Here is an 18,048-nt window from a genome sequence, read left to right as displayed (position 1 = left end):
TTTTGTTCTCTACATTACCACAATTAATTTTAAATGACACAACTCACTTGCAGATGAAGTGCAGACTTTCAACTTAATTCAGGGGGTTGAACAAAATAATTGCATAAAACTAAGGAACTAAAGCATTTTTAAACACAATGTCTTCATTTAAGGGGCTCAAAAGTAAGTGGATAAATTAAATAACGGAAATTAAAATGTTCATTTCTAATACTTGGTTGAAAACCCTTTTGCTGCTAATGACAGCCTGTTTTGAACTCATGGATATCACCAGATGCTGGGTTTCCTCCTTTTTAATGCTCTGCCAGGCCTTTGCTGCTTCTGTCCAAAGTTTAGTCTTCGGCAGCTGAAATGCTCAATTGGGTTAAGATCAGGTGTCTGGCTTGGCCGTTCAAAGATATTCCACTTCTTTGCTTTAGTAAACTCCTGGGTTGCTTTGGCTGTATGTTTTGGGCCATTGTGCATCTGTATTTTGAAACACCACCAGTATGTCTCTGAACACCTCAGAATTCATTCGGCTCCTTCTGTCCTGTGTCGCATCATTTGGCTAGAGGTTGAGCTTGGTTTCGTCTGTCCAAAGAATGTTGTTCAAGAGCTTTGCAGGCTTGTTTTTGATGTTTTTTAGTGAAGTCCAATCTAGCCTTTCTGTTCTTGAGGCTTATGGGTGGCTTGGACCTTGCAGTCAACACTCTATATTTACTGTCATTATGTCTTCTTGTAGACTTGGATATCGATACGCCCATCCTACTGGAGAGGGTTGTTTACTTGGTTACATGTTGTGAAGGGGTTTCTCTTCACCATGAAAACGATTCTGTGATTAATCCAACACTGTTGTCTTCCGTGGACGTCCAGGTCTTTGTGCATTGCTCAGTTCACCAGTGCTTTCTTTTTTCTTTGTCGGGATGTACCAAACTGTAGATTTTGCCACTCCTATTGGCAGTATTGTAGTAATTTCTCAAATGGTTTTTCACTGAATAATAATGTCACAATAATATCACTGAATAATCATAAAAACCCTTTTAATACTATATAAGCACAGTTTCCAGTTTTTACTTTTTCCCACAGAAATGCCATGAAAATGTCATGCTCACTTTGTCGTTACTTTCACTTGATATCTGACCGGCAGTTAGTTTAAGGAGGCGACACATTTTGAAAGCAATTTTCTGTTTGGAACTTGATTTTTTTTCTTTTTGAAACATTAGAAGGTCATATTGTGGTTGCAATATGTAGGTTAATTGTGTTCTTCATGGTGTGACTCAGTCAGATTTCTTAATGCTGTGAGAGGGAGATAGGCAGAGAGATGAGGAGGGGAATAAAGAAATACGACTGAGAGAATAAGCAAACCAAAGCTGCTCTCATTACTGAGAACAGCAGCAGATTTTGATCATGACAAACAAGGACGGACTGAACATTGCTTCCTCCTCTCGCTTTCCTTTCCACCAACTTCACAGAGGCAAGACATGATCATTTGTGACTGGCCAATTAGCACATTAGAAGGTGTTGTTTAGATTCATAGTGTCATGTGTCGGTGCTGATAATGTCGTCGCTAGGTGTGTCATGACAGATAAAGCCCTCAGAAATCAGCTGCTCACATGCAGTATTGATACTCATGTTGACATCCCTGAGTGAGCAGCTGAAGCGGTAACCTGCTTTTAGATACCACTGTCAGTGTCCATTACTTTTCCATAAAGCACTTCTCCGTCGAACAGTGTTCTTTGAAATTCTCCATTCTTTTCTTGCTCTAACATTTATTCACTATGCTGAGTAATTTAATACCTTTTTATGAAGGAGTTTGTATCAACTTTGAAATAGCACATTTCGACTAGTCGGGATTCAGTTTATCATGATATTGATAGGGCCAGATAGCACAAGAAAATTACTTTGAATCTGTGCATATTAGAAACCATGAGGTGTGTGGTGCTTACCCCCGCATACCCTGGACAATACAGAGATGATTACGCCAGGACATTGTAAGCCACTTACTTTCTTCTAATGTAGGACATAGCCAGAAAAAGGTTACATTGGATGTCCAAGCAATGGAGGTGCCTAAGTGAAGGCAGGATCCAGGCCACTTGCTAGCTACACTTTTACTGATAGCAACTGAATATTGCTATTTTTACAGTGATGCAGCTCAGCTCAACTGGACATCACCTGGCCTTTGAAGTGGAGCAGTAGCAAGTTTAAGCTCACACTGCCTTAGATATTTACCCTCTTACATGCACCTCTACCAGTTAATGTCCTGAAAAGTGGGAAGAGCTGCGATACACATGTGGCTCCTAAAACTCAACCAACAAAACAAATGTAACCGCCCAAAAAAACAACAACTTGTGTGTGTGTTTTTTTTTCCAAAATGGCCAAAAGGGCCACCATAGAAAATGGCTATAGACAGAAAAACAGATCCACACGTGCAGCCACCTCAAATAAAACCTGAAAGTGTTTAGCTTGATGGAAGAAGCTCTGCTGGTACGTTCACCGTGACATATTAAGTGTTGGTGCTTCTGGGCTAATGTAGCAGCTCTACTTTTTTTTTTACTTTGCCAGATCACCAAAGATGGGCTAATGGATGCACAACACTTATATGCAAAATATGTTGTTTTAAATTTATATCGCTGTATATACATATATATTAAAGCAAAGCTTAAAATTACTACTTAGTATGGCAGACCCTCCTCTTCTTAGTTCTGGGTATTCAACATGTCATCCTGTTATTCTTGATAGACAGCCCGGTCGGCAGGTGTGTTTGGTCTGTCAGCATGCGTTCTGGGAAAATGTGCATTCCACACACTGTGTTTTCATCTTGGGAGAGAGAAACCCTACAGTACATAATGATGAGCGATGTTTGCTTGTTTGTTGGTGTGCGCACACATGCATCTGTGTGTGTGGTTGGTACTGCAACACACAGGCTCCTGTTTATATGATAATGCTGCCTTGTACATAAAAACACAAAGATTATTTGTAACCATTACTGGCCTTGGTCATTCCTGAAGCATTCTAAAGATCTACCTTTGTTTTTTTTCCACTGTCAGGGCTCAGTGGATAGCGACTGTTTGGCAGGCTGGAGACCTTAGGTCTCATCCCCGCCTGCAGATGAAGGTTTTAGACAGCCAAAAGTTAGAGTCTGGGGATTTATAGAGATGGATGGAGTGAAAGGAGCTGAGAGCTCTTAGCACACGTTCTGGTCAAAGAAGCTGCGTTTCATTCTTAGACTGTAAAACCCTGATGAACATCAAAGCTGGATAGCTCTGTCACTATCAGTAAGTGCAGTGCTATGGGACTCAGTATAATATATAATATAAAGGACTAGAAGTCTTATATTTTTTGTGTTTGGTGCATTTTTTAAACAATACAATTTTAAAAGATTTTCTTTAACAAACACACACAGACACACTTGAGTAGATGAAAAGCCATTTGTAAAGATAACGAGGGACACACTGGGTGATACAGACTGATAATGCTGCATGCCAAAGGCAGAGTGCTGTCTCTACTGTCAGTGACGTGGCTTTCTCATGCAAGAATGTTTTAAGCTGAAACAACAGGGTACACGTCACAAGAGTGAGACATTATGCAGCATAGCAACAGTGTGCTGGGAGCGAGTTACCTCGCTGTCTAAGCTGATTTGACACAGTCAGGTGAAGCAAGTTCTAAGTTTTCTGGGGAAGACTTTTTCTTGGCTATACAACAGTTGTAGCAAACCATCTTGCTCTTAAGCCATAAGGTGGACTCTAGTAAAAAAACAAAAACAAAAACAAACTATTCTCTCAAAGGGGAAAAGGGTGATGACAAACAGTTTCTTTAGATAAGGATCTGGACACAGAGACAGGACACACTGTCACAAAATAGTAAGTTACTCTATCTTTGTGAGACAGTGATGAGCTGTGCTGTTGGTCTACGACATTGGTCCAGATTAAATTATTCCTACAAACAATGAATGGATTAGACATATGTACGAAGGAGGATTAGGGCCACTGAAAAAAAAACGTGGGCACGTCTTTTTTTTTCTTCTTTTCCAGAATTCTGAGAAAAAAGTCAGAATTCTGACTTTTTCAACAGAATTATTTTTTCTCAGAATTCTGACTTTAATCTCAGAATTTTGAGAAAAAAGTCAGAATTCTGACTTTAATTTCAGAATTCTGATTTTTTTCATCAGAATAATTTTTTCTTAGATTTCTGAGATTAATTTCATCAGAATTATATTTTCTCAGAATTCTGACATTTTTCTCAGAATTCTGGAAAAGAAGAAGAAGAAAAAAAAGACGTGCCCACGTTTTTTCCCCAGTGGCCCTAATCCTCTTCCGTACATATGATTACACCCTGACTTTTATTTTTATATTTATTTGCAATTTGTGTAGTGGAATTCTTTGAGGTCAAGCAAGGCAAGCACTGATCGTTCCAGTGAAATCTAAAAATAAATGTCAATTTAAACCCAAGTGAAGCAATCTCTCCTTGTACACATCAATTAGCATTCTGTCCCATAATCTTCTTGCATTGCCTGTTTGAGCCTTCCTTTAAATTACTGCCATCTTGTCGCCATAGCCGGCTTTTGTCTATGGAAGCAGGCTTGATTCTGCTTGGCTACCATGTGGTGGCCACATGGTTGCCACCACATGCTATTGTATTTGTACATAGATACGGTCCTGCTAAAAATATTTCTTAATATTTTAATATTTTAATAATTCTTGCATTGAATAACTCAAAGTCAAGATTTGGATGATTTGCAGTTCAAAGTAACCCTTATTTATCTTATACTAGGTCTTGAGGAAGCACTTTAATTCAGCTTCTGTCTGAAACAAGCTATTTTAGCCTCTTTCACCCTTCCTTAAGTTAATATTCTCCTGATTGGTTGCCCCTTGCAAACAGAAGATCTTCCGCTCTCACAGCCAGAGCTGTGTGTCTGAGATAACCACATTAGGGCTATCAGCCCTCAATAATGTCAAAGACAGCCAAGAGGAGAAATAACAGATAGAAATTGAGTGGTTTCGAGCAGTCTGAGTCTGAGCTTTTGCCTCACTGGAATTACTTGTACATAGATTGTACATACTTGTACATAGACTGATTTTTTTTTTTTTTTTTTACCATTTTAGTGGTTCACAGTATATACAACAGGGAAAACACAATTAACCTAAAGCTACCACTTATTGCATTTCTCATTCATTCACATAAAATATACCATATTACCTCAGATTCTGTCCTTCACTTAACATCAGCTACCAAAGGTAGCCGACTTGTTATAATTTCCTCCCTGTAATTAATTGTACCCTGTTAAAGATACTGGATTATGCTGTTTATACAAACTCAACCTCTTGCATTTCTCATAAATTAAAACCTTCAAGTTTTTTTCGTGGATACAAACCCTGCTTAATGCAACTTTTAGATGAAACATTGACCATATTTGTTGTGGAAAACAACAAACACGGTAAATGTTTTAAATGGCTGTTTTATTATTTGAACAATTGTTAAAGAGGTGGATTTGAGGCAGAAAAGAGATAACAGTTAATCACATTATTACTTGCACCTGGTTAATGTATGTAAACACATCATTTTAGCAGCAGGGGCTAATAACTTTAGAGACGAGGCACTACTGAACAGCCCTTCAGTTGTGGTTTTATGTAAAAGTTTTAACAAATATTTAATGGTTTTCCAGAAATTGGATACAGATAATTAAGCCCACAAGAGGATTAATCTCTCCACTGCCTCCATGACTTTTCATCATTATGGTTCAGAGTGTATGGAAGTATTGGATGAATTGCTTAAGGTCTGCATATTCCCCACAGGCTTTCATCTGGCCAAAATACCATTTTCAATTTAGCCTGACTGAATACATGCAAAAATGACACTGACATCAACTGCGGCTGGACTTTTGTGTTGAATGCAGATTTGGTGTGCTAGCATGAGCCGTGTTAAATTGCCCTTTGATAACAAGTTAAAACGATAATAAAGGCTTTTAACTCATGGTGCTGTCTCACAGACATCTCATTCTTTTATCGCATGAAATACAATGATTAAGTCTCCTTACACCTTACTTACAAGTAAACTAAGCTATAGTAGGTTTCATGTAGCGCTGCACTGCAAACAAGTTACACACATCTTGAGATGTTTTGATGATTTATATTCAAACCCTTTCACAAACCTTATCAGAGGAGGGCTACAAGGTGGTGTACAGTACACCTGGTGCTGGGAGTGTAGTGTCAAGATGGGCATCTGGTGTGAAATGTTTGTCAAATATCTCTAAGAATGAAATGTCCACACTGGATCAGCGGGAGCTGGGCTACTTTTGAAAGGTTCATGGATGCAGTAAAAGAGGATATGCGGAGCGCTGACAGAAGAGATGCAAGGGACAGGGCAGATGATCCGCTGTGGCGACCTCTAAAGTGAGCAACCAAAAGAAGATTAAACAAAGATTTAAACAAAGACACCACATAAACTGTGCCCAAAAGGGTTAGATATTGCTGGAAAAGCACACTTCTTTTTAGGGGTCTGAATAGTATGGGACCAGTTTCACTGCAAACACGGATCATTTTGATCCTAGTTCACTAAATTGTTTAGAGTAAGAATACCAAGGTATAAGGATTTATTTACACTGTATTTTTAATACAGTGCCTCATGAATGTGCTGATAGTGTAAGAAATGGAGCTCATTTTGCTTCACTATTGTATCGCTTCTTGTCACACGTTTGACTACCGCAGCGCACAAGTGACAGAGGGAACTCTGAAATGCTGCCAGGGCATGGAGATGAATGTTTTCTGCCTCTGCACATGGTCTGATCTGTCTTGCTTCAGTCCCGCTTACATCATTGCACGTGCCCTGGGGCTTTCTCTCTACAGAGCAGGCGTTCTGTATTTAGAGCCTGATTTATACACAAACACACATACCACTAGGGAAAGCGCAATGAGTGCCCCCCGCATCCCCCATCCCTGCTGCCACAATTGCCAGCAATATAATCATCTTCCCACACTTCACTGTGCGTTTAAGGATAGCATAAAAAAAGAAAGGGAAAAAAACAACAACCTATGAAAGCAAATAGTAATTTCAAATTCGTAGGTGGATGGAAAAGCAGATATGGCTGGTTTAACATTTTCTTGACCCATTCAATTTAAAGAATTTTTTGTTTGTTTATTCATTTCTTGCATTTTTTTTAAACTTCCAAATCTCCATTTAAATCTTCTTTCTTTTACTCCCTCCCTGCATGGCTGGTAAGACTTGCTGTGGAACTCAATCGATACCCTGCAGACTCTGTGAACGCCAAAGAAGAATCCATCTGGTAAATGCACAACGGGAAGAGAAACGAAAAATAACTCTTATTTCTGCTTTTTTTTCCCCCTCCCCCCCTCTGTCTGTCTTTGTTCTCAGGTTGTTAGAGAGCTCGTTGCTCAACGCAGAAGTGAAGGAAGGAGAGATTCTGCCTCCTACCATCCAGAGGCTGATGAAAGGATACAACAAGTACCTCAGGCCTTTCTTTGACAGTAAGGGAACTGCAGACACAGGCAGCCATGGAAATGACAGAACACCCAGGGGAAATCTGCGTTTGACAGAGAACGAGATGGGTTCATAATGCAATTTTGTGCTTGCGTGTCCCATCTCAGATAATATATGCTGACATACATACATTAAAATTTACGCCAGTTTAATTTAGCTTTGAAATTGGTGTACTCCATTACTTTCTGCGTACAGGCATGGAGGTTTAACCATGTTATGAAGCCCTGAATGCGCATACACAAGACTTACTTTAACACATACAATACATGGTCTTATTTAGATTCCAGTTTCCACCAGGTGACCAATTTGTTTGCAATAGAGGAACAAAGTCTGCCACAATGTGTGCTTTCAGAAGAAGAACAATGTTATGTCATTCCCCGCAAATCCCTCGCTACAGTTATTGTTCTGAGCTCCGGGAATCCATCACAATGTGATTATGGTTTGTTTACTCGCTGTTTGATCTGTAATAACACCTTGGACTTTACCAAGGCGAATGCTATTCAGCGTAATCACCAGTCCTCCCGCCTGGAAGCACAAGCTTGGCACACGGTAATGGTAAAAGCGCTAGCAAAGAGACATATTCACACACCCACACGCGCATATGCCTTTGCATTTCAGGCACTGCTGGAACCTCCATTAATTATATTCATTCTTTTACATTTGCATTTTCTTTGCCACAAAAACAGTTAAATTTGGTTAAACTTTGCAATGATTCACTTCTCATCTGGGCCAGATAACCTCAAGCACAGCCAGCAGGTCTGCACAATGCCGTCTGAGCGCTCATTTTTGGCGTTTGAAGTGGATTGCCTCCTTACTCAAAAACTAATAATCATCATTTCTAGCACATAAACACCCTTAAAGGAATAACTGAGCATTTTGGATAATCACTTTCTTGCCTGGATTTAAAGGAGAGCCACACTCTCACACTCTGTTCCTTTAATACTAAACTCCACAAGAAACACTTTTATACAGTAGATTTACATGCATCTCATTGGCACATACAGTATCTGCAGTATGACACCAGACTCATTTGTGTGTCTCTGAGGAAAAAAAATGACTGATAAGTAAAAGGGAAGGAGAATAGAAAGATGAAACACGGGAGAGCAGCAAAGTTACCCTGTCTTTGATGGTGAATCAGGAAGAATTAATTCCCTCAAGGAGGTTCACACTCGACAGACTGCAGCTGGTGGATAGAAGTGGGGGTCTTTAGCATTTTTAAATATGCTGTCCTCCAATAACCTTACATTATATAACACAATGTTTTATTATGCAACACTATATATATGCCTATGTCCTCAAAATACCCTTTTATGTCATCACACTCAGACACAATCTAGAAAAAGGTCAGAGAGAGAAATTTTTTAGCCCCACTTTTGCGTTCCACAACAGTTCAATATAAAGCAGAGAGGGTGTGACACGTTACTTATTTTTGAAGGCAGCTCTCAAGCAGTAGCAAGCTGCCGGTTCTGAGCGCAGCTGCTCCCGCCTTGCCTGGCTATGACGGATGAAGCTGTGGTCGATTATTTAGTTATCATTTCAAGTTCAGCTGCTGTTGTCGTATGATAGCTACTGCTTGAAGTTAGGGTGCTTCCAAGACAGATGTGCTGCTAGTACAGCATAAAAATTAAGGAATACAGACCATTTTAATACAATTCTTAGTCAGCACCAATACACACACAATAACTTACAATTGCAGAAAAAAGTTCATGATTTTATATATTTATCTATAACCCTAATCAGTTAAATGGTTTCAAGGGAAAAAAAAGCTATCCAAAACATATGCGCATATGTATACAGGGAGTGCAGAATTATTAGGCAAGTTGTATTTTTGAGGAATAATTTTATTATTGAACAACAACAACTATGTTCTCAATGAACCCAAAAAACTCATTAATATCAAAGCTGAATGTTTTTGGAAGTAGTTTTTAGTTTTAGCTATTTTAGCTATTACTGTGCATAATTATTAGGCAACTTAACAAAAAACAAATATATACCCATTTCAATTATTTATTTTTACCAGTGAAACCAATATAACATCTCCACATTCACAAATATACATTTCTGACATTCAAAAACAAAACAAAAACAAATCAGTGACCAATATAGCCACCTTTCTTTGCAAGGACACTCAAAAGCCTGCCATCCATGGATTCTGTCAGTGTTTTGATCTGTTCACCATCAACATTGCGTGCAGCAGCAACCACAGCCTCCCAGACACTGTTCAGAGAGGTGTACTGTTTTCCCTCCTTGTAAATCTCACATTTGATGATGGACCACAGGTTCTCAATGGGGTTCAGATCAGGTGAACAAGGAGGCCATGTCATTAGTTTTTCTTCTTTTATACCCTTTCTTGCCAGCCACGCTGTGGAGTACTTGGACGCGTGTGATGGAGCATTGTCCTGCATGAAAATCATGTTGTTCTTGAAGGATGCAGACTTCTTCCTGTACCACTGCTTGAAGGAGGTGTCTTCCAGAAACTGGCAGTAGGACTGGGAGTTGAGCTTGACTCCATCCTCAACCCGAAAAGGCCCCACAAGCTCATCTTTAATGATACCAGCCCAAACCAGTACTCCACCTCCACCTTGCTGGCGTCTGAGTCGGACTGGAGCTCTCTGCCCTTTACCAATCCAGCCACGGGCCCATCCATCTGGCCCATCAAGACTCACTCTCATTTCATCAGTCCATAAAACCTTAGAAAAATCAGTCTTGAGATATTTCTTGGCCCAGTCTTGACGTTTCAGCTTGTGTGTCTTGTTCAGTGGTGGTCGTCTTTCAGCCTTTCTTACCTTGGCCATGTCTCTGAGTATTGCACACCTTGTGCTTTTGGGCACTCCAGTGATGTTGCAGCTCTGAAATATGGCCAAACTGGTGGCAAGTGGCATCTTGGCAGCTGCACGCTTGACTTTTCTCAGTTCATGGGCAGTTATTTTGCGCCTTGGTTTTTCCACACGCTTCTTGCGACCCTGTTGACTATTTTGAATGAAACGCTTGATTGTTCGATGATCACGCTTCAGAAGCTTTGCAATTTTGAGACTGCTGCATCCCTCTGCAAGATATCTCACTGTTTTTGACTTTTCTGAGCCTGTCAAGTCCTTCTTTTGACCCATTTTGCCAAAGGAAAGGACGTTGCCTAATAATTATGCACACCTGATATAGGGTGTTGATGTCATTAGACCACACCCCTTCTCATCACAGAGATGCACATCACCTAATATGCTTAATTGGTAGTAGGCTTTCGAGCCTATACAGCTTGGAGTAAGACAACATGCATGAAGAAGATGATGTGGACAAAATACTCATTTGCCTAATAATTCTGCACTCCCTGTATATATATACATATACACACAGCCACTGCCACTTCGAATACACTTTGTTTTTGCTTTGCAGATCATTGTATTTGAAATTTTGAATGTTTTCCCTTTCCTGTGTTTGTTTTGTTGATATTTTAATAGTTTTCAATTAAAGAAAGGTTATAAGAAAAAATAACTGGCCGTAAGTTAAAAAGTGATTATTCCCCCCCCCCCCCCCGAGGACACTTTCACTAGCCAAACCCAGGTGTGATTACCTGTTGAATCAAGAAAACACTTAAATAGCACCTGTCTGACAAAGTGAAGCAGGCTAAAGGATCTGAACAAAACATGACAGAAACACAGCATGGCACGGTCTTAAGAAACTCAAGGACTGATGAGAAACAGTCCCTCACATCTATCAGTCTGGAAAGGATTACAAAGCCATTTCTAAAGCTTTGGGACTGGCTTTGGGAATTACGTTGAAAGCCATTCTCCACAAAAGGAGAAGACTTGGAACAGGTGAGAATCTTCGCTGGAGTGTGGGCCTCCAAAAAAATGACTCCAGGAATCATTCAGAGCTCATAAAAGAACCCTGGGTAGCATTTACAGAACTGCAAGCCTTACTTGTTTCAGTTATGGTAAGTGTTCATCATTCAGAAAAAAGAAAGTGACTCTGCAAAAATGACATCCATGGGAGAGTTCGAAGGCAAAACCACTGCTGACCAAAAATATCCCAACGGATTGGTTGGTCAAGATGTTTTTGGCAAATGTGGCAAAAACATCTCGACCACTCTCAAGACTTTTGGCAAAATATTCTCTTGACTGATGAGACAAAAGATGAACTTGTTAGAAAGCTTGAATCCTGTTACAGCTGTCGTAAAAGTAACTGTAAATGATAGAAACATCAATTCTGCTCTCTATCATAAAATCCCGACAGTAAATGTCCAGCCATCAGTCATGGCCTGAAGGTCAAGCCCATTTGGGCAGGATAATGATTTGAAACACACTAGCAAGTCTATCGTGAATGGCTCAAAAACTTCCAAAACAAAGTTTTTAGAGTGTCCTAGTCAGTCTAGCCTTAAATCCATGCTCAAAACCTCTCAAATGTGGTTAAAATTAAATAAGTCTGTGAAGAAGAGTGGGCCAAAATTCCTCTACAGTGACATGAAAGACTCATTGCCAGTTGATAGCAAATGCTTGGTTGCAGACTTGCTGCCAATAGTGGCACAAGCAGTTACCAGGTTTAGGGGGCATTTAGTTTCTCACATAGGGCCAGATAGGCTTGAATAGCATTATTCCCTTATTAAATGAAATCATCTTTTGAAATCTGCGTTTTGTATTTATTTTCGTCGTCTTTGTCAAATGTCTTAGGCTAAAAGTAAAAAAACATCATCAAATCAAATTCGACCTGATAAAATGTGAGCCTTTGATTTTATCTCACAAATAAACATTTCTGGTTAATATTGATCAGGCCTCTAACACATCACCTTAGAATAATTTTAAAGCAATACATTCAAGTTTGGGTTTCCTCACAAGAATGGTTTGTGCCAGGCCTCTTGTCCAACTCCTGTTGGATTTAAGTGATTCTGGAGCTTCGAATCTTTGGTCTTCTTTAGCTGTATTTTGGTAGAACATCTTGTGTTCTGTGCACTGTTTTCTTGTCGCATTACCCACACTCTCTTAAAACTGAGATCATTTGTTTCCTGACATAATTTGATCTGATTCAAAATGCTTTGCTTCATCAGTGATGGTAGCCTTCTTGCCCTTGAGGCAGCCAAACAGCCCTGAAAAAATTATCCTCCCATCCCCGTGTTTTAGAGATGAGATGCTGTAAGGGTTTGATGATTTAATACAGTGAAATCCATTACAACAAACAGTTGTAGAATGGTCTGCCCAAAAGCTGGCTGGATGTCTGCATGATGACAGCAAACTGCATACAGGTATCACTGGTCTTTTCGGAGATGGTTAGAGATGGTTTTCTAATATTTACAGTTTTTTTTGTTTGCAACAGTATCCACAATTCTTTTTCTGAAGACCTGAGAAATCTATTTTGTTAATGCCATGATCACTACCTTAAAACTTGATAACCTTGCAAGCTTTTGCCACACTACTGTACCTTTGTATGATAAAGTGTTGCTAAACTGCCTTGGTCATATAAAACAGGTGCCGTGGGACCCTCCTCCACCTGGATTCTGTGTGCCGTGTGCGTGAAAATTACAACTGGCACCAAAAACTCTACTTAACATTCTGCTGCAGTGAGGCTCCAGCATTGCCTTTAGATTTGCATCTCTTATGCCATGTTGCTGCTGTAACCCTTTAACATAAAACATAAGAACTTTTTAAATTGTCACATGAAAATAAGATAAGAAGCGTGGCCTTAAATGTGAATGTTTCACAGCCAAAATTGTGAGAACTAAAGCCCAACTGTGGCTACAGCCACACTCCCAGTGGCAGCTGTGTCATCCCAAGGCTGCACTCATAATGAGATCTTCAGTCTGTTTTGGCAGCGGTCAGTGGGAGAGGTGCTAAACTCGGTCCTCTGGTTTTCTTTCTAAATTACTTGTGTCTGTGTAGACACAGCTGAGTGGGCAGTGACACTCACAGCACTCATAACCAGCTGAGGTCAACCTGAATATATAATAATGTGTCATGATACAGCTCAGCCTTTCTCCATGTGCCACAGAAAAAGTTATTTTCAAGCAAAACATAGACTTTAGTTTGTCTGTCAGTCTGCCAGATAGACTATTAACAAAGATTAATGTAGACTAAAAGTGAAGGGAGTAAGCAGTGTGTGAACATAGAGCAGTATGTTTTTGAATGGTTTCTTCTTTTTTTCTAGATGGTCCGGTAACAGTGGGTATGAGTTTGGACATTGCCAGCATTGACACCATTTCAGAGATCAACATGGTAAGAGTATCACACTACTTTCTGAAATTAAACAATGAAAACATGCACTACCAATCAAAGTTTCTTAATTAATGGTCTTTCCTTTAGTTTCACTACTTTCTACAATGTAGATAAATACTGAAGACATTAAATATATAGAGCAACATATATGGAATTATGTAGCAAAGAAAAAATTGAAAGAAAAGTCTAAATATGTCTTATATTTTAGATTCCTCAAAGTAGCCACCCTTTGCTTTGCTGGCAGCGCTGCAAACCCTTGGCCTTCTCTCAGTAAGCTTCATGATGTAGTCACCTGAAATGGTTTTCACTTCACAGGTGTGTCTTGTCAGGGTTCATTTGTGGAGTTTCTTGCCTTCTTAATGGGCAAGTCAGGTTGGCACAGCTGACAGCCCTATTTGACAACTGAATTCTTCTTATGGCAAGAACCAATCAGCTAAGTAAAGAGAAACCACAGTCCATCATTGCTTTAAGAACTAAAGGTCAGTCAGTCCAGAAATTTGCTAAAACTTTGAACGTGTCCCCAAGTGACATATTCAGTCAAAGTCAAAACATCAAGCACTACAACAAAACTGGCTGACACGAAGACTGCCCCAGGAAAGGAAGACCAAGAGTGCTGGAAAATGGACTGGTTCTTATATAGCGCTTTTCTACTCTTCTGAGCACTCAAAGTGCTTTACACAACTTGTGCATTCACACAAGCACATTTTTCCTAGGTGCTTTCTAACTGACATTCACACTCCGATGGATGCATCAGAGAGCAATTTGGGGTTAATATCTTGCCCAAGGATATTTGGCATGCAGACTAGGGGAAGCCAGGAATCGAACCACCAACCTTCCAATCAGTAGATGACCTCCTCTACCACCTGAGCTACAGCCACCCCCAAGTCACCTCTGCTTCTGAGGATAAATTCATCCAAGTCACCAGCCTCAAATTGCATCTCAGATTAGAGCCATGCAGAGCTCCAGTAGCAGACACATCAACTGTTCAGAGGAGAATCAGGCCTTTATGGTCAAATAACTGCTAAGACACCACGACTAAGGAAAAGCAACAAGCAGAAGAGATTTGTTTGGGCCAAACAGTACTAGGAATGGATCAGACAAGTGAAAATCTGTGCTTTGGTCTGATGAGGCCAGGTTTTAGATCTTTGGTTCCACCCACAGAAAAGATGATTGGATGGTCTCTACAAGCATGATTTTTTTTTTTTTTTTTTTTTTTTTTTTTTTTTTTTTTTTTGGCCTGTCCCGTTTGGCTCTTTTGCCATCAGAATTGTTGTCTAAAGGCAAAGAAAGATGCCCAACGGATTTACTTTACCAAACTGACCATCCCAGCCTTGCCGTAATGGTCCATTTGATTCACCTTTTATTGTTTATTTTATTTTCACTTACTGAATACGGGACAGACTCTACAAGCATGATTACCACCGTGAAGCATGCAGGAGGAGGTGTGATGGTGTGGGGTGTTGACACTGTTGGGGATTTATTCAAAACTGAAGGCACAATGAACCAGCATGTCTACCACAGCATCCTGCAGCGACATGCCATCCCATCCTGTTTGCGTTTAGTTGGGCCATCATTAATTTTACAACAGGGCAATGACCCCAAACACATCTCCAGGCTGTGTAAGGGCTCTTTGACCACGAAGGAGAGTGATGGTGTGCTGCACCAGATGGCCTGGCCTCCACAGTCACCTGACCTAAACTCAGTCGAGATGGTTTGGGATGAGATGGATTGCAGGGTGAAGGCAAAAGGGTCAACAAGTGCTCAGCATCTCTGGGAACTCCTTCAAGACTGTTGGAAAACCATTTCAGGTGACGACCTCATGAAGCTTATCACAAGAATACCAAGAATGTGCAAAACAGTAATGAAAGCGAAGGGTGGCTATTTTGAAGAATCTAAAATCTAAAATATGTTTTCAGTTTCACACTTTTTTGTTTACTACATAATTCCATATGTGTTCATTTATAGTTTTATAGTTGCCTTCAGTGAGAATCTACAATGTAAATAGTCATGAAAATAAAGAAAAACCATTACCAAACTTTTGACTGGTAGTATCGATACATTTCATGGGTCCCTAACTAATAAACCACAAAGGTTAAAACTGATTAAATGCAACAAGAAACTGTGCAATGCAGGTCAGAACACATCATTTTTCCGAGTTTATTGATCAGTCTGTCTGTATTGTGAAATGTTTGAAAAAGCATCATACCTGTAAGCAGTTATGAAAAGTTTATTGCCTTTTTCCTCACTTCTTTTAACCTGATGTGTACACGTTTTTTTGGTATGACCACCTTTATTCTTAAAAGCTGTCTGAACTTTCAAGCTTTCTCAAAATTTCTACAAGTAGTCTTCTCCAATAGTTATCCAAGCTTCCTGAACTACATTCAAAGCTTTTCTTTGGATGTCAGCTGCCTTTTATTCTGTTCGTTGTTAAGATGATCCCACACCGCTTCAATAATGTTGAGGTCCAGGATCTCTGGAGGCCAGTCCATGACTGATAGCTTTCCACTGTGTATTTTCTATACAAATATACTGTGCTGCATTGGCCTTGAGTTTGGGATCATCGCACCGCTGAAAAATTAAGCTGTTGCCAATCAGATGCTTTCCAGATGGTATTACATGGTGGATCAAAATCTGATGGTATTTTTCTGCATTTACAATTCCAATAATTTGAAAAGATAGGGTTAAGTAGAGACCCACTCTTGTATCCCTCTTCTAAACTCCTCCATACATATTGATGAAACTTTGAATTTGTATTCATCACTCTATTAGACCTGTTGTCACTTATTTTCAGCTCAGTTCTTGTATAATTGGCATACCTCAGCTTTGTCTCTCATGTTATCCTCCCTAAGAATTGCTTCTTGATGCCACTATTCTGTTAAGATAATTTATTTCGCTTCAGCAAATAGTGTGGTGGAATAACTCTGAGGCCCTGTGTCAGGGCATTGCTGGACCTTTTTTTTTTACTGCTTCTTAAGGACACGGCTTTCAGTAAATGAAAAAAGAAGCCAAAACCCAGAAAACAACTTTGAAATACCTTTAGGAAGCCTAGTAAACTATTGCTTAAGACCACTTTAAAAAATTACCAGAAAGTCTAGCTCCTTGGAAGAAAAACTTAAAGAATTTTATGCACTTTATATTTTTGGATTGCATTTTGGAACTTACATATCTGAGGACATGTAAGGTCAACAGACATAGATAATCATCCCCATGCTGGACCTTCAATGAAGCAACTTAAAATTAAAAGTAGGGAAGACAGAATTTAAAACATATTTTCAAGAGTTAATCCATGTTTAAAAGAAAAATCTTTATCAAAAAACTAAGCTACAAAAGTTTCAGTATACTGGAAGTGCATACTCGTTTTGCTCATATGAGATTGGACTTTCTTGACTAAGAGTGGTCGACCAGCCTTAATTAAATAGTGAGTGCAACAATGACTTTCCTTTGGGAATGGTTCATTCCTGCAATGCTTGCTTTGTGAGAAAATTCTGCTTACAGCTAGCATGCAACACATGAAAATGGTTACATTGTCTCACATGATGCAACAGTAAGACTTTGAAAAATAATGTCATGAAGAAAAAAATAAGTTCAGTGTGCTAAAAGAACAGAACAAACTTGAACAGAACTTGCTGATTTGAAGCAATGTTTTGAATTACTGCTGTTTGAGGCACAGAAGGGCTTTGGGCTATGTAAAAATTGCAAAAATTGTAAAAATACAACAACACTGAGCTCGGTTTGCAAAAACATGACTTGTCTGTCAGCACATTACTGACATGCTTTGTAAAAACAGTGTATCAGCTCTGCTAATGACCTGTTCGGGCCTCATTACTGCAGGACTACACGGCTACCATATTCCTCCGCCAGCGATGGACTGATGAGCGCTTGGTGTTTGAAGGCAACAAGAGCCTGAGCCTTGACGGGCGGCTAGTTGAGCTCCTCTGGGTCCCAGACACGTTTATTGTTGACTCCAAGAAATCCTTCCTCCATGACATCACTGTGGAGAACAGGCTGATCCGCATCTTCCCCAACGGGACTGTCCTTTACGCACTAAGGTGGGGTAACAAATAAAGATTGTGCGTTGATGGGCTTGTTCTGTTTATTGTTTTCTGCTTTGACAGACAATGAAAAGTAGTCCGGGGAATGGATAGGAACATTGGCTGAGGGAAGAAGCGTGGGTTGAATATGAGATAATGTGATTGCGAAGCAGGGAGTTTTGTCAATTCTATTACTTGTGTATTGGATTGTATGAGTATAGGACCATGTGATTTGGCAATACAAAGAGCTGTGGGCTATCAATGCAACATAAGTCCTGTTAGGATCTGGGAAACAGATATTGTACTGTGTGCAAGGCTTAAGATCTGATGGGATCTTGGCAGGCTTCTCA

The 18,048-nt window shown here is 39.8% G+C and overlaps 1 protein-coding gene across 2 annotated transcripts in view; it reads left to right on the top strand.

Annotated features, from left to right (window-relative positions):
* Positions 1-18,048, top strand: part of LOC146561453 (gamma-aminobutyric acid receptor subunit pi) — an 87,371-nt gene that overhangs the window by 51,934 nt on the left and 17,389 nt on the right. For both annotated transcript variants that reach the window (XM_085297567.1, XM_085297566.1), the window contains 3 exons: positions 7,345-7,457; positions 13,600-13,667; positions 17,499-17,716. In XM_085297567.1, coding sequence (XP_085153693.1) covers positions 7,345-7,457; positions 13,600-13,667; positions 17,499-17,716 — 399 coding nt within the window. The remainder of the gene's footprint in view (positions 1-7,344; positions 7,458-13,599; positions 13,668-17,498; positions 17,717-18,048) is intronic.

The sequence above is a fragment of the Mchenga conophoros genome, linkage group LG13, assembly GCF_057382185.1.
Source record: "Mchenga conophoros isolate Kocher_MC1m ecotype Shallow Benthic linkage group LG13, M_conophoros_male_GT1.1, whole genome shotgun sequence".
In the NCBI taxonomy this organism is placed as follows: Eukaryota; Metazoa; Chordata; class Actinopteri; order Cichliformes; family Cichlidae; genus Mchenga; species Mchenga conophoros.
Note: the sequence above shows the minus strand (reverse complement) of the source record. Positions and strands in the feature narration are given on the sequence as shown.